Source organism: Girardinichthys multiradiatus, chromosome 10, assembly GCF_021462225.1.
Source record: "Girardinichthys multiradiatus isolate DD_20200921_A chromosome 10, DD_fGirMul_XY1, whole genome shotgun sequence".
In the NCBI taxonomy this organism is placed as follows: domain Eukaryota; kingdom Metazoa; phylum Chordata; class Actinopteri; order Cyprinodontiformes; family Goodeidae; genus Girardinichthys; species Girardinichthys multiradiatus.
The window spans coordinates 6,563,622-6,586,946 of record NC_061803.1 but is presented as its reverse complement, the minus strand read 5'-3'; the positions used below and the strand labels follow the sequence as shown (position 1 = coordinate 6,586,946).

The following is a 23,325-nucleotide window of genomic DNA, read 5'->3' as shown; positions in this document are numbered from 1 at the left end:
AAAAGCAAAAATTAACTGATATTTTTTTAGTTGAAACAGTTTATTTTCACAACAGTGTATTGCTCAAGAGGTGAGAGAATAAAGAGATGTATTTTAGTGACACTTAAAGTAATGCTAAGTAAAGTCTTTTCAGGTTTTCACTTTTCACATTTCAATTCATAACGAATCTTTCGGTTCATAGGATATTTTAAAATTTTCTAGATAAGTGACTCACATAGCTGTAACATTCACGTGTGTTGCATTTCAAATTAAACTACTAAGTAGTGTCTGATAAGCTGATGCCTTCACAGACTCACCAGAAACTGGAAGGACCTCTATATACACTGGATCTATAAGATATAAACCCCATGTAAAAATACCAGATTTGTATGATTTTATGAATTCCTAAGCAAACCAAAAAAAACAGATCTATCAATTGGATGAGCAGCCTGTCCAGAGTTACCACAGTGGTTGCTTTTTGATCAATTCTCTCCTTGTCCAGGGTGTCAGTGTAGGTGAACATCATGTTTTGGTGGGTTTGCAGTTGTTCCCTACCCTCTCTGTTTTCTGATGATGGACTGAACAGCACTCTTTAAGATTTTCAAAGCTTGGAATGTGGCTTATAAACCTAGTCCTGCTTTAAATTCTTCCACATCCTTATCCCTGACCTGTCTGCAATGTTCCTTAGTGTTTTTGATGCAATTTGTTCAATAATGTTCTCCAAAAAACTCTGAGCAGGTTGGCTGAGGTGCTAAGTAAAGGAAGATGAATACAAATGCAAGCTTCCTTTTAAAATTTGCATCTGTCTAAGATTATAAAACACATAAAAAAATCATTCTACTTCAAAATTAAGCTCTAATTTGTGTTAGTCCATCAATAAAATACTAATAAAATACTAATACACTGAAGTTTGTGCTTCTAATGTGACAAAAAATGTCAAAGGTTACAGCATTATGTGGGGGGCGCTAGCGTGCAGTAATGGAATAGACGTGTTTTCTGGAGCTCCATGTCGCTGCCTCCATTTAACATTTATTTACTGCACCAAAGTTATTCATTTTTTCGCCGGAGGACTAGTAGGCACCTGTTTCTTCAGTATATTTCAGTTTTGACATTTCACATTATGCCAAGGAAAGACGAAGCCCAGAAGTTGACCGCTCACACAGGCTCTGCTGTTAGCAACGAGACTATATTAGCCGCCGTCAATAGCCACAAAGATGATCTTTCTAAAGTCTACATCCTCGTGGATTGTCTCAAGAAATCACTGGAAGGACGCCTGGACTCCATTGAGGCTCGTTTAACAACCCTGCAGACAGAGCACAGTGAGGTCCAGCACCGTTTAGACGACATAGACGCGGCTCTATCCTCTACCGATGCCCGTGTTTTGGCGCTGGAGGCAACTTTCAGCGAGCTAGCGGCGACTAACGGGCTTCTTAAAACAAAGGTGAATGACTTGGAAGAGCGCTCGCGCAGACAAAACATTCGGATTGTTGGCGTCAAGGAAGGTAAAGAGGGTGGCCGTCCTGCAGTTTGTTTCAAAATTAATTTCAGAGCTGCAGGCACAGGACAACTATCCCAAGTCCGTAAAAATAGATAGGGCGCACCGTGCCCCGAGACCCAAGCCACTTCCCAATGAACAACCTTGGATCATCATCGCCAGAGTGCACAATGACTGCGACGTGATGAATATTCTGAGGCTGAGCCAACAGCAAGCCCCGCTGCTGCACCACGGTCAGAAAGTCTTCATATTCCCAGACTACACGGCGGAGGTTTCAGCGCAGCGCCAGGCTCCCTGTTCGTTTTTTTGTTGTTAAACCTCCTGTGTTCTGTTGTGTTTACCTTGTCAGCTGCCGTTTTTACGTTATGATGAATGCAGGATAATGATACTTCTAAGCCGGGCATGAGTCCTATTAATTTAGTCTCCTTCCTGTTCTACGTTATTTTTACTGGGCTTGTAATGCCAGAACCTGGGTTTTTCTGGAGTCATGTCTATCCGAGGGGTGAAGAGGTTGACTCGCTATTGCCAAACTGGCCGCTGAATGAAAACCTCTCTTTTATTGTGTCCTGTCCAGCAGAGTAGCGCTCAGAATTGTTGTCTGAGTGTCAAGAAGAAGACCAACAGATTTACTTTCACAAGTTGAGCATTACAGCTAGCGCTTTAAAGCTCTGCTTGATATTTATAAAAAGAAACTTTATTAGAAACTGCTTTCGGATTATTTCAATTGTTATGGACCCTGAGGCTCCTTTTTTAAGTAAAAAGAGCCATGGTCTCACACAAGCACACTAATTTAGATTATGTCTTTGTCACTGTAGCATGTATAAGTACATTTAGCTTTTCTTGCAAATAAATCTAGATTAGCTCTGCATACTTCATTGAAAAAAATACAATTTCGTCATATTAAAATAAACAATGCTTGTTTTATTTAAACCAAAAAAAAAAAAAAAGAAAATCCCTACACAACGCTTTAAAAATTTATTGCAATCAATAATAATAAAAAAATCGGTCAACTAAAATAGTCTTATTTTTTTCTGTTCTGCTGTTTACATATAAAGAGCTCTTACCCTGAAAACAAAAACAAAGTAACAATACCATGTGGATAAACAGAGGCTGGGCCGTATGTAAAGGAAAATAAATGAATAACTAGAAATGTTCAGAGCAACAAGTGTCTAAAATACAGCAACAAAAAACAAAAAATCAAGAAAAAGAAAACAAACAAGCACTTATAAAAACAGAAACAGCAGAAACAAACAGAACAACAAAAAACATTCTGGCCACATACAGTGCCTTTGCGAAAGTACTCGGCCCACTTGAACTGGTCAACCTCTGGCCACATTTCAGGCTTCAAACATAAAGATATAAAATTCAAATATTTTGTGAAGAATCAACAACAAGTGGGACACAATCGTGAAGTGGAATGAAATTTATTGGATGTGTCAAACGTTTTTAACAAATAAAAAACTGAAAAGTGGTCCGTGCAATATTATTCGGCCCCTTTACTTTCAGTGCAGCAAACTCACTCCAGAAGTTCAGTGAGGATCTCTGAATGATCCAATGTTGTCCCAAATGACTGATGATGACAAATACAATCCACCTGTGTGTAATCAAGTCTTTGTATAAATGACATGCTCTGTGATAGTCTCAGGGTTCTGTTCAAAGCGCAGAGAGCATCATGAAGACCAAGGAACACACCAGGCAGGTCCGAGATACTGTTGTGGAGAATTTTAAAGCCGGATTTGGATACAAAAAGATTTCCCAAGCTTTAAACATCCCAAGGAGCACTGTGCAAGCAATCATATTGAAATGGAAGGAGTATCAGACCACTGCAAATCTACCAAGACCCGGCCGTCCCTCTAAATTTTCATCTCGAACAAGGAGAAGACAGATCAGAGATGCAGCCAAGAGGCCCATGATCACTCTGGATGAACTGCAGAGATCTACAGCTGAGGTGGGAGAGTCTGTCCATAGGACAACAATCAGTCATACATTGCACAAATCTGGCCTTTATGGAAGAGTGGCAAGAAGAAAGCCATTTCTCAAAGATATCCATAAAAAGTCTCGTTTAAAGTTTGCCCCCTGGTCAGATGAAACCAAAATTGAACTGTTTGGCCACAATGCAAAACGATATGTTTGGCATAAAAGCAAAACAGCTCATCACACTGAACACACCATCCCCACTGTCAAACACGGTGGTGACAGCATCATGGTTTGGGCCTGCTTTCATCAGCAGGGACAGGGAAGATGGTCAAAACTGATGGAAAGATGGATGGGGCCAAATACAGGACCATTCTGGAAGAAAACTTGTTGGAGTCTGCAAGAGACCTGACACTGGGACGGAGATTTATCTTCCAACAAGACAATGATCCAAAACATAAAGCCAAATCTACAATGGAATGGTTCACAAATAAACGTATCCAGGTGTTGGAATGGCCAAGTCAAAGTCCAGACCTGAATCCGATCGAGAATCTGTGGAAAGAGCTGAAGACTGCTGTTCACGAACGCTCTCCATCTAACCTCACTGAGCTCGAGCTGTTTTGCAAGGAAGAATGGGCAAGAATTTCAGTCTCTCGATGTGCAAAACTGATAGACATACCCCAAGCGACTTGCAGCTGTAATTGCAGCAAAGGGTGGCGCTACAAAGTATTAAAGCAAGGGGGCCGAATAATATTGCACGCCCCACTTTCAGTTTTTTATTTGTTAAAAAAGTTTGACCAATCCAATAAATGTCATTCCACTTCACGATTGTGTCCCACTTGTTGATGATTCTTCACAAAAAAATAGAATCTTATATCTTTATGTTTGAAGCCTGAAATGTGGCAAGAGGTTGACCAGTTCAAGGGGGCCGAGTACATTTGCATGGCACTGTAACTATGGAGTAACGGAAATAACAAAGCAATAAAATATAAATGGGAAAGAATGAAGAAGAGAGGTGTAAATGAAAAATGTGGAAATACAAAGAGAAGCAGGAGAGATTAAAAGTAAAAATATCAACATCTACATATCTGAACAGAAGAAAGCTGAGGTTGACTTTCATGGGGTTTGCTATGACCGACACCTTCAATTCCAAACTGATGCATTCTTTACTCTCCGTAACGTTTCCTTTTTTTTAAATCTGGAATCAGAATTTTGCCAATGTTTTGGGTAATGAAACAAATATTTAGCATTAGGATGAAATAACAGAAATTTATATTTTAGGCCCTTTTATCTCTAGTATTAATTTAACACATGACCATTTAACAGTTATCTTGGTAAAAACGATTTTTGTAATATACTTAAAAAAAATTTATAATATGCAGTGAATTATTGGTATCGTATAATATTAGGCAAATAAAAAAATACAAATTCATGTTAGAAGAAACATGCGAAAAATTAATTAACACCAGTTAATGATGGTTTTCTGAATTAATTTACACAAGAGCTTTTGATTTGAAGATCTGGAAGTGTTTGAAATGACATAATTGACTTTTTTTTATCCCTGTGTTCAAAGTGTCCACTCCATTTTTTTTTATCTTCCTCTGAATCGGAAGATTTGCAGGATGATCATAAAACATGTTATAAATCCATCCATCCATTTTCTATATCCGCTTTGTCCGTACATAGTCACGGGGAAGCTGGTGCCTAACTCCAGCAGTCTATGGGCAAGAGGCGGGATACACCCTGGACAGGTCGCCAGTCCATCGCAGGGCAACACAAAGACACACAGTATAAACAACCATGCACACACCCGTTCACACCTAAGGGCAATTTAGAGAGACCAGTTAACCTAACAGCAATGTTTTTGGACTGTGGGACAAGGACCTTCTTGCTGCAAGGCAAAAGTGCTAACCACTGTGCCACCGTGCAGCCATATGTTATAAATCTACATTTCAGATATTTGACGTCTAGTCTAAACAGTAAAGATGTTCAAAAGTATGTTGTAATTTATAAAATATAAAGTGAGGCACAATGTCTTTATTTTAATCTGCTAGCTGAACAACAAGAGTTTATTTAGTACTAAGAGTTTGTTTACTTTGTTCTGAAATGACCCTGAAGTCATTTAGTACATCATTCTGTCTGACAGACATCTATTTGGTTGTAACTATGAAGCTGCAGCAAGCATGAACAGACTGTTAGGAAACATTAATAACCAGTGTTTTGCAGGCTTCCTGGCTAATAAACCAAACAAACTTTTTATAGAATATGCACATCACCTGTAAGAGCTGTTTTTTGTTGCTTACTGCAGGCCTGCTTTCACCGCTCATTATGATAATGACCGTTCATAGGATAAGAGTCTCAGACCACGAGTCTGAGTTAAGTTCTGAGTCTTTATCGTGAAAGTCAAGTCTGAAGTCTTTTTTTTTTTATTGAAGTGTGAATAGAGTATTAGTTTGAGTCACCATCTCTGCCCTGCAGGAAGATAAAAGTAAAAGTTTCTATGAAAAAACAAAAAACTAACAGAGGATCCCCGTCTTGCTATTTTCTGTCAAAGCTGGCATATTTCTTCACATTCGTTACACCAAAACTAGACTTGTTCAGAAGCTCAGTTCAGTGGTAAAAGCAACTCAAACCTCTGTTCAACCTTTTGTAAGAGAAGATATTTTTTGTTCCTTCACAGATTTCAGTGAGAATATCACTGACTGGAGCACAAATTGTTATATATAGTAATACAATTTACTGGCACAGAATATAAAAAGTTAATGAGAGTAGGTCACCTAAAGGTAACTAAAAAATATATTTTTCAGTTTATATTTGTTTATATACATGTTTCTTCACAGCTCCACAATAAGTAATGTAAAGCTACACCCCTCATTGAAATGTAAAAGCTACAGCATCGTAGATTGAGAAGGGAACCGTTTCTCAAGCTCTTCAACAATAGAGTTCATGTTTCGGTTTGGAATGTGTTGAATCAGGGGGTTATTCTCTCCTTCGCCTCCTTCTGCTCCTCCTTCTCTTCCTCCTTCTCCTCCTCCTTGTTCTGGCTCCCCCCCCAACACCAACATCTCCAAGGAGTCAAGAGAATCCAGCGAATCCACAGAAGCCCGGCTGCTCATGACCTTTTTGAGCGGAATCTGCTTCTGGTCTATCTGGCTGAACATGTTTGCCACAGACTTCTCAATGTCCGCTATGTTTTGGATGTTCTTTAAGATTCCCTTCAGCTCTTTTCGGGGAGGCTCAGGCTCCGTGGGAAGGGGCAGCGGTGGCGGCCGAAGAGACAAGGGCCGCAGCATGGGCACCTCTGAGAGAGTAGGAAGGACAAATGTGGATGGACGCAGAAGCGAGGGGGACACTGGGGGAGGTAGAGGTGGAGGTGGTGGGGGTGGAGGAGGTGGAGGAGGAGAAGCACCATTAGGGATGGAGTTAGATGAAACTGGAGAGCTCGGCAGGACAGATGAAGTGTAGCTTAGAGGTGGAGGTGAGGGAGGTGGAGGTGGAGGAGGAGCAGAGGTAGGAGGTGGTGGTGGTAGCGATGGAGGTGGTGGTGGAGGTGTTGAAGGTGGATCTGGGATCACCTCTAAATGTACCGGAAGTCTTTCTTCTGCAATGTGATTTCCAGTTAAATTTGCTCCAAAGCGCCTTAGTACAGGAGGTGTCGGCTTGTGACTCGGTGGAGGGGTGCTTCCATCATGAGTTACAATGATACTCGGAGGACCTTCCATAATTTGAGAAGTTGGAGTACTCTGTGAGGGGTTGTGCTTCTGATGCTGAGGAGTATCTGTGATAGCAGAAAGTAGGATATCAGAAGACAGTGAACCTCTGGAATCTCTGTTTTGCCGTTGTTTCATTTCCTGGAGTGCCTGTTGTTCAAACTGTCTGGCTTGTTCCTTCACTGTCAGCTTTGGCTCAAGACTTGGGCTTCCCATCACATCTGAATCCAACCCATGGTCAAAGCCTGAATCCAGGCCAGCATCCTTGCTCTCCTTAAATTCAGCCTTCAGAAGCTCATGCTCCCACTGCACGGGATCCATCACCACCTGCCGTCTCAAAGCATCATACATTTCCCTTCTATGCAATCTTGATGGAAGAGTCCAGCTGTGTCCACCTCCTGATCCCCATCCACTATCAGTGCCACTGTATCCCCCAAATCCCAAGTCACATCCAGGTGAGCTGAACCTCAGCCAGGCCTCTCGAATGCCTTTCCTGGAAGGGGAAAAATTTCCAAGAAGATCTCTCCTCCTCTGATTGCTTCCAAGGTTTTCGGGGCTACTTAAGGTTCCATCCTCATGGTAGATGGGATTTTTGGTAGTTCTGGGGTTTTCATCAGAGAGAAAGGTGATGTTGGACTCAGACTTGGGGAGTTTGTTGAGCACTCCTCCATTAGCGAGGCACTGGCGATGGGCGGCGATGGCTCGTGTGGCAAAGTCTGAGATCAGGCGCTGGCGGTCGTTTTCTTCTAAGCTGCCAGTGCTGCTGCCACCAGCACCATGGTTTGAACGGCTGATAGATGGATGCAAGGAGATAAAAATGAGACAGAAAATGAAATGTAGGGAGAAACAAAGAATTCCAAAGAAAATATAGGTGGAAAATAATAAATGGGAATGATGTATGTATCCAAACAAAGCTAAAGGATATGGTAGAGAAAGAAGAGGACATTTTTGAAAAAAGACTGGTGATGCAAATCATGAAATGAAGTGTGCTGATCAGCAGGTTATCAGGTTACTGTTGTCATGAGATAAATTTACTGGTACAGATTTTATATTAAGGTGGTATATAAAAGGATATATATATATATACATATATATATATAAAGGAAAATAATCTATAAAGAAAGGTTTCCTCCCTGTGATTTTATTACCAAACCAAAGGGACATGAGATGGAGCACCAAAAAATAGATCTGAGTCATAAACCCAAATAATAAGTGTAATCATACCTTAACTTTGCTACTGCAGTACAGCTAAGAACACTACATCTGCTGGTGAGTGGTAAGAGTACTGTGATTTTTACAACAGTTTATATCTCCCTAAACTTTTTCATATTGATGCAGATTTTTAAAACAAGCCTAGATTTATTTTATTCAAATTGTATGTGATTGACCGTGTTGGTTAGTGATGGGACTTATGGCTCTTTGAAGGGAACTGAATCTTCAGGATCCGTTCCCTTCAAAGAAACGTTCAAAGGACCCATTAAAATGATCTGTTGTTGAAAATGTGCATATTTTAAAGAGCAAGCAATTATACTCTTAATATAGTGTTAAATATATAAATATTTAGGAAACCTGGCATGTGCGGGTGAAATTTATAACTAAAGCTAAACCATTGGTATTAAGTAAGATTAATATTATTATTTAAAAGGTGCAAAATAGAACCACAGTATGTTCATGCAAAAAATCTCTATGTATATATTTTCTCCATGTTAAATCACCTCCTGCGTTATTAAATATAGCTAGTAAGGCAACGTGTTAATGGCAAACAACAGTTAACTGGAAACCGTGACCAAACAAAGTGAGCAAACTAAATAAGACCCAAGCCCTATCGTTCAAGGTAAGGAGCCATTCTAAAGAATCAATTTGTTTGTGAATGTCACATCTCTAGTGTTGGTCATTGTGAACTGAAAAGAAAATGAGACATGTTCGCTCATTCATCTTTGCAACATAACTCAAGCTCACATTGGATGGAGAGCATTAACACCAATTTTCATCAATCTTATCACAAATTCTCAGTTGGATTTATAACTGGACTTTGATTGGGCCATACTGACGTATATATATCCTTCGATTTAAGCACTGGATGAAAATTTAGGGTCCTTCTCCAAGCATTTTGCATTTAGGGCAAAAAGGTCAATTTAGTCTCATCTGACCAGAGCGTCATCTCCCACGTATTTGCTGAGTCCCTTACACGGCTGGTGGCGAACTCTCATCTTGCCACCTTTGTCTAAGACTCAATTTCTGGAGCAAGACTAATAGTTACCCCGTCTGTAGATTCCCCCATTTAAGTTGCAGATCAAAGTAATGCTCTTCTTGTCCAGCATATTAATAAATTTCCAGTTTTTGCATGTTCTCTCAGTTGTCAGATGATGGAGTGAGCAGTGCTCCACAAGATGTTGAAAGTTTGGGATTATTGGACTTCTAAAGGGGTTATAGTCTATACCTCAATTACAGAGAAACACTCAAAATTTACAACTGTACTCTGTACTCTGACATCTTTCTACTTTCTCTACAAACATAAAACATTTTATGAGGATGGACACACTAGCTACAGCAAGAGTTTCACTTTCTGTTCAGCTAGTCACATTTGTAAAACAATATTAACATCTTACGGTTGTCTTTCAGCCATGAATAAATGTGTAAAAAGGACAAAAGAAAAGAGAAGAGGAAAAGAGAAAGCAAATATAATAAAAACAGTGTTACAATAAATAAAAAAATGTAAAAAAGATCTCATTAATTGGCAAGAATTCAGAATAAAGTAGAACTATTCCTGGATTAGTTTTTTTTTTTGCTATTACATTAATCGTCTCAAACAATTGTGAATTGAAGAAATAGAAGCTGAGAATAGGTGTTTATTAACTTATTATATGTAACTGAAAAACTTGTTCACTACATGGCACATATTCAAAGAGCTTTAAACGACTGGCAATTAGAGCATCTGCCCTGGAAAAAAGACCATATAATAAAAACAATTAATGAAGAAAAAAAATATATATAGATATATATTTTATAATAATGAAACATAAGTCTATTAACACTACACACAACATCTGATTGCATTGTAAGACTGTAAAAGCACTGCAACCAGCATCACTGAAATACGCTGCCTTCTGGCCGTTTCACTCTGCTCTCATTATGTTACTGATACTGCTGAGATGTAGTTCTTAACTATATCTATTTTTTACAACACTTGATCATTATTCTTTTGTAAGTTTATTGATATTAAAAGCAAATCATTACCTGTGAGCAAAATATGTGCTTTCAGTATACTATTGATTACATATAAAATATAGCTGCAGTGTTTTGAAATAGATTTGGCAACGCAGATCTTTATACATATGCAAAGTAACCATTTGCTACACGAAGAGCTGCTGTCATGGCTGCTGTAGCAGATCAATTATTAAGGTTAGACTGGAAACACACATCCCATTCCCTGAAAATCACTTTGAGGGAAGGGAATGAATTACTTCTTCTTAATACACACGTCACAGCTTAGCAGCTTTAAGTAAATATTTCTTCAGCAGCACATTCTTACTCATCTGATACTGTAGCATACACAATTTAATCTCCACCAAAGCCAGCCTGCGATGGGTATTTTGGACATGTTGAAAACTGTTGTGTAAATTTTGCAACTGAGAGACACCATATGTAACCCACATATGTGCCTCTGCTACAAAACGTACACAAAGTCAAGCTAATGATTATCTAGCACAAGTACGTTACTCTATCCTTTTGAGGTAGCACACTGCGAAATTTACACCCTTCATTGTCCAACCCCTGTAGATTTGTTCTCATCAGAGATTCGAGGTACTGGCTCACCAGAGGCTAAACCTGAATCCACCTTACTCCATCCAACAGGGAGGGAGGGTGGCTCCCTCCCTGATAACCTAAGCCACTCTAACTATAAGCTTTATCAAAAAGGAAAGTTTTAAGCCTAGCCTTAAAAGTAGACAGGGTGTCTGCCTCACGGACTAAAACTGGGAGCTGGTTCCACAGGAGAGGAGCCTGATAACTAAAGGATCTGCCTCCCATTCTACTTCTAGAGACTCTAGGAACCACCAGTAAACCTGCAGTCTGAGAAAGAAGTGCTCTGTTAGGAACATATGGAACAATCATATCTCTGATATATGATGGAGGTAGGTCATTAAGGGCTTTATATGTGAGAAGGAGAATTTTAAATTCTATTCTGGATTTAACAGGGAGCCAATGAAGGGAAGCTAAAATAGGAGAAACATGATCTATCTTTTTAATTTTCATTAAGATTTCCATACTTTTGCTTTCCGTGGATATCAATTTTTTTATAATATTCCCTATAAATGAATAAGTGATTTAAAAGGCTCTTGTATATTTTTATATATTTGAAAGCTATAGTAAAACTTGTACCTCAATTATCATGCAGCTAATAGAAGCTGATGGAATACATTATTACCTCTTTGTAAATTTAAATACAGAAATAAAAATATAACCTTTCTAGGAGAACAACCAAAAGTAATCAAAAGAAAGGCTTCAACCCACTCAAGATCTTTGTTATAGATTCAGTTGTAAATGCGCTATAATTTGCATTTTGTCAGATTTAATAAATTTTAGAGATTCAGTCTCAAAGGACTGCAATAACACAGAGCACATAAGTATTTCACAGAACACCCAAACTCTCTACTCTGCAAACACTCCCACTTGCAGTACAACATCATCCCACCACAATTAAATACGCTGTGCAGCTTATCAGCAGAATTGATTTTGGCCCAAGGTTATCTTTATAAATTACAAGCTGCATTTATATCAATTATCTTATATCCAAGTTCATTTCCGCACACATATTTCAAAGGATCACATAGGCTTTAGTCATTTCACATGAGCAGACACAAACACACACAAGCTTGTCATTTGGAGATAGTTTCCACCATCTTGCATATGAATTGCTCTCATGTTAATAGGAATATGGAGGCATATCAAGGACAGACAGGAAACTAGCCATGCATGTAATGCTGATAAGAATTCCTCTCAGCGTCTTCTCCGCATCTCTGAAGAATTATAAATGAACTATCTAGCACTGCTTCATGTTTTTGTGGGGAAATACACAGTGGTTGTACACAGTCTTAAAAATTATGGAATTTGGTTTTATCATTTTCCAGGTCTGGATAACAATGCAAAAAATAAAATTCAGTTTAGAAAGAATGGTTACCATTTACCCACATGTTCAGAAAATGGACAATTTTGCTATGTTTTTGGGCCCTGAGTATGAACTAAGGTGTTGATATGCTAAACAGAGCATTGAAAAAGCTATTTTAAAAAAACTTTGCAAAAGGACAGAATGACGATATGGTTGTAAGCTCTCCATATTCAGCAATTCTCATCAAACCAAATAAAAAAGTGAAGAGGGTACATGATACAGTTTTGTCAAAGATACAAAGGAAAAGGAGTAGATAAAGAAAGATAGGTATAACTTAGTGAAGTAATACACACCCACATAAAAACAGGATGAGGTAGGAGGGCTTCAGTGATCAAGGAGCCAACAAAGGAGTTTACTTGAGTTTTATCAACCTATAATATTGGTCTATGTTCTTATGACACTAGAATCAAAAGTAAAACTCTGAAGAAAATGTTTAGAAAACATCCAAATGCGTGTGTGCTTTGCTTATGACTTAATTACTGAAAGGCATCAGTTATTAAAAAAACACTGAGCTCAAGAGGCTGCCCATAAATAGCTTAATATGCTTCTATGGGTAGATTGGTAACCTTCACTTCCATCTCTGTTAAAGTGAGAACATTGGTATGCATGACAACAGCAAAACTGACAAGGAACGAGTTGTTGAACTTAATCTTGCAAATATAAAATGTCTGGTTTTATTAACAACTGTTTGCATGCATTCTAAAAAAATAACGGCTTTGTTTGGTGTCAGAGTGATGTGGGATTATATTGCGACTCTCGTTTAGTTATAACATGTCATCTCCATTTACTGTGGTCACTTTTGTGACTAATGTCAGTTTAAAGAGAGTACAATTTGCAGTCATGGCTACAAAAACAAATATATAAATCAGATTTCTAGCCAATGAGTAAATGGAGAAACTACTGTAAAAAGAGAACTTAAGTTGTTATGCCAAAGGGTTTTGTCTCGGTAAAGCAGACGCGTGTTTTTAGCTTCTTTCATCAAAATTCAAGGTTGTGTTTCCACAATCATGTGAAATTCATTTGACGAAAGAAACATTTTGGAGAAAAACAACACTTTTAGTAAGAGCACACTCATCTATGATAACACTTTGGTAAAACATGTAAAAGAATACCTGCGAAAGTCTTCACATAATTCATTAATCTTTTTCACATTATTACCATATGTTTTAATGGTTTTTTCTGCGGGGATTTTATGTAATAGCCCAACGCAAAGTAATATATAATTATGAAGTGGACCAAAATTAGCCTGGCTTTTAACATTTGATAAAAAACTTATAAAAAGCTGAAAAGTCTGTCATGTATTTGTGTTCAACCTCCTTTAAATTTGATAACCCTAAAAATAAATCCAATCCAACTACTTAATATACATAATTTAGGCCTAATTTGTATTACTGCTATGAGATTTTGGGTAAATATAACATTGTAAATTTAGTGTTGAATACATTGGGATGACAATATCGATTATGATTAAACCATATTTTCCTCATTGCTCTCTTTCTTTTCTGTCATTATTATGTTCCAAAATTCTCCCTGAACTTTAGGATCACTAAGACCCACAGAAGATGGGAGAGGAAAACTGTATCCAAGTGGCCATTTACACTATCGGAAAGCAGAACTGTACTGCATGGCAGCTAAAATTGTATAGCCTTCCAAATATTGAATCCAAGTAGTCCTTTGCCATTGCAATTTAGCACATTGTTATAAGTGAAAGAAAAGGTGTTTTTATTTGTGAGAAGAATTTTAACAACGCTTCCTTTTCTGTCCACTATAAAACTATGCATTCCTTTGCGTGTTACATATAATTCCAATAAAATACATTGAACATTTTGGTTATAGCGTAACAAAATGCAAAAGAATACCTTTGTAAGGCAACAGGGGTTTAATTTCAGTTTTTTGAACTCTCTGATTTCTGCCTTTACATATTGAGATTTTGTTAAATTAACATCTTTACAACATTAAGCAATTAAGGGGCTTATTCCCCACTTTGGTTTTGTAAAGAATCACTTATTCAATAGACAAATGAAGTACACAGTTATGATTGTAGAAGCAGCTTTTATAGACGCTTTTAAAATGCAGGTAATGTGGAAACTGCACATGGAGACACTACAAAGCTATGAAAGCTGTCACAGTGCCAAAGTCTGAAGTATAATGGCCTCGAAAGTGTGAGTTAATGCCTCTGCTTTGACTCATTAATGTAAATGTCACTTTCACACTTCACTTACATGGCGTTGTCACTGAGCTCCTCATACAGGTTGTTGGCAGTGCCTCCTCCAGGTTTGCCTGTTGGCAGTGCCATCTGGATACGGGCTGTTTTGGCACACTCTGCTTGTCGCCTGGTCACAGCAGCACAGACAAATAACAGAATATGAAAAATATTTCAAATCTATGGGAAAACTATGACCCCACAAAATGGTGTAATGTTTGACCAATTGTTCAGGAGAGAATTTCAGGTCTGATGTTTTTCAGCTCATCACATGTAATAAAGAACACTTCTTATGTTAAATACAGTGTTTTGATAAAGTTTTCCTAAACACTGAACTTTTGTCATGCTACAGCACAACCCCTCAGTGTATTTTCTTAGGATTTCATATAATAGACCAACAAAAAACAGTGCTTGGAAAGTGGAAGAAAACAGATATGTGAATCATTATCAAGAATAATAATGTTGCCATAAGAATTTCAATTGAAGTTTGCCTCAAACCATGTAGTTAAAAAAGCAAACATGTGAAAGGAATTTCTCTGGCCAAATGAGACACTAAACTTTTTGACCTCTAAAAAAAAAAATGCATGGTTAAAAAATGACTGCACAACACCCTGACAATACCATCCTTACAGTGACACGATGGTGGCAGCATCATGCTGTGTCGATGTTTTTCTTTAGCAGGGACAGGGAAACTGGTTAGAGTTGATGGGAAGATGGATGGAGCTGAATACTGGAACAAATCCGAAGCCATTGAAAAAAAAAATATTTTTCTACATGTGCAAAACTAGAGACAAAACTCCAAAAGACATGCAGATGTAATGTGACAAAGAAGGGTTCCACAAAGTACTAAAAAATGAGGCCTAAACACACTTTTTAGATTTTTATATGTAACAAATTGTTTCATTCTGCTTCCTAAATATATACCACCTTATGTTTGTCTGCCACAAACAATTCCGATAAAACACATTCAAGTTTGTGGTTGTAAAGTGACAAAATGCAAAAAATGTTCAAGGGCTATGAATACTTTGGCAAAGTACTGTGTGTAGGTTCACTTTATATAAAAAAACACAAACAGCTCTTAGCGACAAAAAACTGATGTATTTTTGTGAAATGTCCCCCTTACCTTTTTGAGAGGTTGTAATTTATTAAATTGGATTTCAAATTCTTGGTAGTTTTCATGTTTCTGTGATAATTATTTAAAATCAGTTTATAAAGCTAACTAAAAACAACAACAAACATGGATCACTTAATACATGCTTAATTGGTAAAATAAAATGGGGAACAACAGCATGTCAGGATCAATAGCATTAGTTTTAGCTCTCCAAGACATCTTGCAGATGGTTTGCTTCACCTTATTTTCTAAAAGTAAGCTTATGCTTACAGTTTTTTTTTCCAAGATCCATTTTAGGTTCTATTGTGGTTCTTTCTTTGGCTCAGTCATCTCAGCAAATTTTGTATCGGAGTCATCTTGTGGTGTGATGGTTATGGCTTTCTACCCCTCTCAGATTTGGGACAATTTTTACGTTTTAGTGGTTGCTATGTTTCAATTTGTGTCTCTTCTTTCTCGGTTTGATCTCAGCTTTTGTGACATTATTGGTTGCCTCTATGTAAATGCAGCTGTTTTGCTGAATTAAAAAAAATATTTTTAACATCTTTAGCATTCTGTTTTTTCCATTAACTAACCTGAGTCTCATTGTTGTTGTTTCATGTCTCTGCTGTGATACATTTCTAATTGAAAACCAGAGCCCCAGGACTCCCTGTGTCAGGGGTCTTTTGTCCAGCAGGTATGCATAGTAATTTGTCTGTCAGTGAAATTTTGAATAATTATATCTCTGTATCTAAAACACAAAACAGGAGCTGTGATTTATAGTGATTTTCTGGACATTGAGTGAATTGCCTGGCAGGATTCTAGCAGCCGGGTTCCAAACATCTCGTTGCAGCTTACGAAAATCATTAATGTGAAACCAGAAATGTTATTCACTAATGAGTTTGCCAAACTAAGGTTATAATGTAATTGTGTCTGTAGGACATGGCTGATTCAAAATATAGCATTAACCACTGTAATTCACTGATCTTACAAAGCATATAGCCAAGGTCCATTAATTACACCCTGGGCGAGCCGCTACTTCTGCTGCCCCCCCCAACTAGTTAAAATGCAGGAAATCATCTAAATACTGGGGCAGGATAATGCAGTGTAGTTCCGCACAAACCACATATAATAGTCTCCCTATAGTTGGCAGCAGGGAGAAGGCTACAACTCCTTATTGATTGCACATGCATGAAAGAAATAGAAAACTTGTTCAAAGCGTAACTGATGGATAATAATTTATATTTTTATATGATGCTTGTGCTCCTCCCTCCTAATGCTGCCCTGGGCAACTGCCCATATGGCCTATTGGTTGGTTGGTTGGATGGATGGATGGATGGATGGATGGATGGATGGATGGATGGACGGACGGACGGACAAATGGAAATAGATGGAGACAAAAACAACTTTCAAACAATGGATTAAGGGCAATCTTTGATTGCCTCCTTGTTTCACGGCCACTTCTGAACTCACCCATTTCATAGTCCAATGAAACTCAGCTGAATAATCACAGTGAAACGTGTCTGGGACAGCTATGACATTAATATTATCAAGGGAATACAAAAGGGGGTACTCACTCTTTGAATCTGGTAGCGGCAGATTATGCAGCAGATGAGAGACAGTGACAGAAAGATTGGGATTATTTGGAGCATAAATCACACAGCATCTTTTGTTACCCAAATTTACTTATCGTAATTTACGAGCAAAGTCATGCAATTGCTCTTCATTAAAGTCATTTAGCAGCAGATAATAGTGATTATCAGGATAATGATTATCAATGTGTTTTCTCCCCTCTCAGATCTCCACTCCTCTGTCGGTTATTTGTGTGTTTCTCAGCAGGAGAAGCCCAGATCCAATTTATGTGTGTATGCACAGCTGTTTATATGCATTTCAGGAAATTTAATAGCTTGCACGGTGGTTAGCTAAACAAACTATTACAACTGGCCCTATGGAGCAGGCTGCCATGCCGAATCATCTGGGCCAGTGAATTGGCAAACTGACGATGAGTCTGCTAAAAGACTCAAAGTAATCATATTGTCTTCAGTAATTACAACAACTTTATTTTAATTCTAATTATTATAAAGGCTCAGTTTGGTCCTCAAATGGCTGTCAGGTTGTTCATGTACATAAATAATGAGCATTTTTTAAAACAATTTTTAGCTGTTGATCAATACACACAGGATAATAGTGAATGTCGGACTATTTCCAAATAAACTGCAGTGCCCATGTTCATCATGATGAATGAACACTATCAGGATATACAACAGCACAGCCAAATTGCATATTACCATTAGCTATATCTTGCAGCACTGGCTTCTCAGGTTATAACCATTAGTGGATCAGATTACTGTTAGTTCAGGTCTTTTTATTGGGATTGTTTATACATAACCCAATTAGAATCTGCAGATGTGTCATTCTTTCTATATTATTTTGGATTGCGGTGTCAGTTTTACTGCAAATATACACAAATAATGTTACTTACTGTCTGTACGTGATGATGACAATTAAAATAGCAGGAACACAGCAGATGATGATGATAACGGCCAAAGCTAGGAGTGCCCCCTCTGTGTAACCAACACTGTGTACAGCTTTCTTAACACTGGCCACCACTTCTGGGGTTCTGATTTCCAGAATTCTGCCACCAGGAGGAAGAAAAGACTGGAACTCTTTATTGATGTCCAACAGTTTCCCATCAAGAAACCTTGGAATAAGAACAATGTTGTGGTTGTCATTGATTGTATTAAAATCTGTTTATTTAATAGCAAAAAATATGCCAAGGCTAGAAATGTTCTGCTTCTGTCTTCTCATGAAATTGATTTGTAATTAACAGATAAAGTGCATCTTTTCTCAAAATATGAAAATAAACCACAATAATAACAGAAATGTGTCTGAAAACAAGATTATTGTACAAACATTATATTGTATATTCATATTATTAAAATAAATATTATATTAAAATCATGACACATGATACCTCACTTGGACTGTTTGACCTCTAAATATGCCCCAAAAAAACTTCACTTTAACAAAATTCAAAACACATCATTATGTGAGCTCTTATTTTGGTAATGGTTATAAGGGCCTTGCAAAAGCATTCATATATTTTGAAATCTTTCACATTTTGACAATTGGATGGACAGATTGGATGGGCAATCTCTGGATATGAAAAGCAGGTAGAGATACACCCCAACAGATTTGCAGATTTTTTTGCAGAAAGAAATGGTTCTGCTAAGTATTGACTCAGGAGAACTGAAAACAAATGCCCACCACAGTTTTGAAAGTTTAAAAATGTTACATTTTCATTCCACCTCACAATCATTCACCATGTTGTGTCAATCTATCACATTAAATAGATTTAGGATTTATGTGAAAATGTGAAAACAGAACAGAACATAATGGAGCGAAATAAATAAAGGCGGCCAAGACCAGAATAAAAACTGAACAATTAAAGAAAAATTCCTTTACAAGCCAAATGAGTTCTGGTTATCTAACTATCCAAATGCCCCAAACACTCCAATTACAGACCCAGATGACCTCTACTTTTAGGACTCCTATAAGAAAAAGCTGCACCCTACACCCAAAAGATGGTGGATCTGGGACAAGCCGTCTACCAGCTTTCCTAATTTTATACAATATTACACAAAACAGACAAATAGCTGTGCTTACATTTCCTTGCCAATTCCTTAGTGGTAAAATAAAGTACATTTGATCAAAACTGGTGTGTTGGTAAAGTTCTTACTTAAAGAGCTCCTGTCTAGAAACAGCTCTGTTTGTCAGTGGATCGATGGCATAAATCATGAGATCTGACTTGGTGTAATCTTCAAGCTCCATTGTTTCACCATCCCGATGGGGCCCAATGGTTTCCACGACAACCTTTGCGCCGACTACCTGCTCCTGGACGTAGCGTTCCAAAATGCTGAGGATTGAAAATATTTGATTTATAAAATTGATTAATAAAACACCTTGTTTTTTGTGATTTAAAAACCAAGCAAAATAATTTAGACCATTTTATACTCTTCACAAATGCTCCCATGGCAGCTATCCACACTTCCACATTAGTGCTGCAAAGAATACATATGTGTGGAAACAAGCATGTTAAAACAATACTTATGAGACATTTACATAGCCTAAGCAGCATCTTGAATGTTATATTTTGGACTTTTAATTATGCATTTAAAATATTCCTTTTTTGGGGTGGGGTATGCTTATAGATTAAAACACCTCAGTGAATCGGAGAAAATCACTGAAGTCTTGTTAGTTGTTATATAGTCCCACATCTTAAAAAAACTACAGTTAAAAGGTCTACTTAAAAGCACAAATCTAATAGAGGTATACGAAAATGAGTGTATGTAGACTTCTGAGTGTAACTGTATGCACACAAAGCCATTAGACTACAGCCACACTGCACACACATTGATCTCCTCCCGCTGCCTGTGCAGACTTGTACCGTTAAATGTTGATTTTTTGTTTCCCCCAGAAACATCTGCTCACAGCAGGAACTCTCCCGCTGTGGTGTGACTGTGAGAAAGGAAAAGCTTGTAAGGGTAAGAGAACATAAATTAAAATTACATCTGGAAGATAAAACAAAGGAGGAAGATGACCAAGCAGCTGCAATGCAATGTTTGTCACAAAATGTCCACAGCTAGGAATGCATCTGAAAGACATATCATGGCATATAATAAATAATTCAAGACATGTTTAGTGTTAAATGTTGTCTTTGCTTTTAAGATATGAGTGAAAATATATTTTCCAGACTGTGGACAGAGATATGTCTACATGAATAAAGCCAGTGCCTGAAATGATATAAGGTGCACTGGAGCGAAATAAGGTATCAAATATTTTAGCAACTGCAGGGTGTAGATATTGTTTTTGAAAATAGTGTGGAAATGTTTCAGAAGAGAGCACTGGAAAAGATATTCAGCAAAAAACAACAACATATGTAACAACAACAACATCAACATCAACAGATAACTAAGCAAAAATCACCATGGTGAACACATTGTTTATTTTAATCTCAGATTAAAGATTTTGAATTTATTTTAAAGGAAAAGGAAAACCAATAAAATACAGAAATTTGGTCTTATTTGATAACTAATAGGTACAATTCTCACTGTTTATTTGTGTCTTGTTTGCTCCCTTCAGACCTTCTTACCTGCTGAGTACTTTTCTGATGAAGTGGCTTATCTGTTAGATCTTCTTTAATTTCTTGGTCATTACGCCATGAGTCACAGTATGACTGCATGAAACTAAATAATGTTAAATTTGACTGGACAAAAGTAAAAGAAACTGGAATCACTAGAAAGTGGATGAGATGAGACTCAGCTGTGGTTCATAAACAGGATGTCTCATCGAGGTATGAGCCCCTGCTTCAGTTGTAGATATTCACATGCTGTATCTTCAGGTAACCTTACCCTTGCTAGATCAGCGGTTTACTTGAAGTAAAGATGGCTCTGATCTGTCAAGGTGAACAAAGAGCTGGGCTGAAATGCATTGTTCTTATTTTACTCATCCATCAGTGCTCAAACCCTCATCTACAGTCATGAGAATTTGGATAGAAGTAGCTAAGATTTGCTTCTTTCAGTGATAGAGGAGCTCCATCATTTTGAGTAGAGCTGCTCCTTAATATCAACAGGTAGTTAGCTGATATGATTAGAGATGGGCTCCATCTGATCCCACATCAGTATTAGATCCTAAATTTCAATATAAATAGATGTTTTAAATATATGAACAGATGTATTTTACAGGCGGGACGTGTTACAGAGGCCTGCTGTCAGTACACAGTCTGCTGGTCAGTATCACCTCCTTCGGAGATATTGTAGTGTTGAAACAGTGAAAATGCAAGATAAATGTTTATGTGTTTGTTGTAAGCATCTAGAGCAGTGGAAGTAAAGTTGGATTTTTATAGTGATAATAACTGAGGAGAAAGCTCTGGAGCTCTACAGGTAACAGACAAGGAACTGCAGCAGCAGCAGGAATGCTAACTGGAGTACTGAAATATTTCTTAGTTTTGTTTTTTTGAGGTATAAATCTCTTAAAGGATTTTAAAATGTTGGCAGCCCATTAAATCAATCTGAAACAAAGTATGAACATTTTACAAGCTAGAGGATACTTGGAGAGGTGGCTCTTGTAGTTAGTGCTATAATCACAATCAAAAGTTGTTTAAAACTGTTCAAAGAAATGTGATCTGAATATGTTCTTGACAACATTTGACTAAAATAGTAAACTCCTATTTTACTGATGTGGCTTCCCTGTTTTTCACAAGCACACTATGTAAAGTTGACCCTACTTATAAATGATTGATGATTGTACACAGCACAGGGAAATTACATCTACCAAGTCATACTGCGGCAGGATCTTTTCAAGCCAAATCTACCAACATTTTACAACCCAATAAAAGTAGTGAGTTGACAACACCAGTAATATTACGTTCTGATGTTCATTTTGCCCTTGCCAACCTGTTTTATCTCAGCAGTCTGTATTCAGGTTTTGCAGCTGGCAAGGATAGGCAAATGGGCATGCAAAGAACATTTTGGGACTTATTCTGTAATTACCAATCTTATAAATATAAATCAAGATATTTGCACAAGAAACAGCAGTGTCTGTTTGGTTTATTCATATTCACTTATAAGGCACCAGGATCAAATCAAAACTAAATATTAAATTAAAATAGCTCTGGATAAGAGAAAAGTGATATCGGCGGATATTTAAAATAGAAAATTAGGATCAGATTGGAACATTGAAGCACTTCTTAGGACAATCTCAAAACTACAATTTTTCCAGTGTAATCTGATAAAAGAAGTTTTGAGAGATAAACTCAGGGCAAACCCTAAACTCTCTTCAGAGCCTATAATATCTACATACCCCTTCTGAGTTGCAAGTGTCTCAGGATGTGCGAGCAAGAAAGTTGAATTGTCACAGGCCAGATGTATGCTTAGGTTTCCCTGCTGGACATTCTACCTTTGGCTCCCAACCCACCCATGGATGGATGGACAGATGCAGATCATTGAAATAAACCTGAATGAATCAGACTGCATATAACTTCATTTGAACCGAAAATGTGTATTAAGTTTTTTTGTAATGCAACTTATGATAAGCTTAGTTGACAGCTGGTGATATATGAATCAACTGGATAGTATCTGATTAAATGCTGTCTAAAACATGATTGTTTGGGTTCTTTATTAGCTGGTCTTGTTTTAAAATGTGATGATTACATTCTATGCTATTCATTATTCTGCTCAATAAAAAGCAGATGTTGAAATAAAATAAGCAATTGGTAGATTGATGTAACTTATGAACATAATTTTACCACTACTGAAGTGGTTCTCAAAGAGCCAATAGATTAGGTTTTCTTAAACAACACAATATTACTCCAAGTAAATCAAACTTTTTTGAAATTAAACTGTCCACGTAGGAAGCAACACTGATTGACAATCAATTTCACATGTTGTTGTGCAAATGGAATAGACAACAGTGGGAAATCTTTGGCGATTAGCAAGACTCACTTAATAAAGGAGTGGTTCTACAGGTGGGGACCACAGACGACATCTCAGTACCAATGCTTTCTGGCTGATGTTTTGGTCACTTTTGAATGTTGGTGGTGCTTTCACACTCGTGGTAACATGAGACGGACTCTACAACCCACACAAGTGGCTCAGGTAGTGCAGCTCATCCAGGATGGCACATCAATGCCAGCTGTGGCAAGAAGGTTTGCTGTCTGTCAGCGTAGTGTCCAGAGCCTGGAGGCGCTACCAGGAGACAGGCCAGTACACC

The 23,325-nt window shown here is 37.6% G+C and overlaps 1 protein-coding gene across 1 annotated transcript in view; it reads right to left on the bottom strand.

The window, feature by feature from the left end:
- The window catches only part of LOC124874972 (protocadherin-15-like), a 346,908-nt gene that overhangs the window by 31,934 nt on the left and 291,649 nt on the right, over nucleotides 1-23,325 (bottom strand). Inside the window, exons 32-35 of the mRNA XM_047376690.1 lie at nucleotides 19,295-19,471; nucleotides 18,038-18,256; nucleotides 17,133-17,141; nucleotides 14,488-14,598 (exon numbers count right to left, since the gene is read on the bottom strand). Coding sequence (XP_047232646.1) covers nucleotides 14,488-14,598; nucleotides 17,133-17,141; nucleotides 18,038-18,256; nucleotides 19,295-19,471 — 516 coding nt within the window. The remainder of the gene's footprint in view (nucleotides 1-14,487; nucleotides 14,599-17,132; nucleotides 17,142-18,037; nucleotides 18,257-19,294; nucleotides 19,472-23,325) is intronic.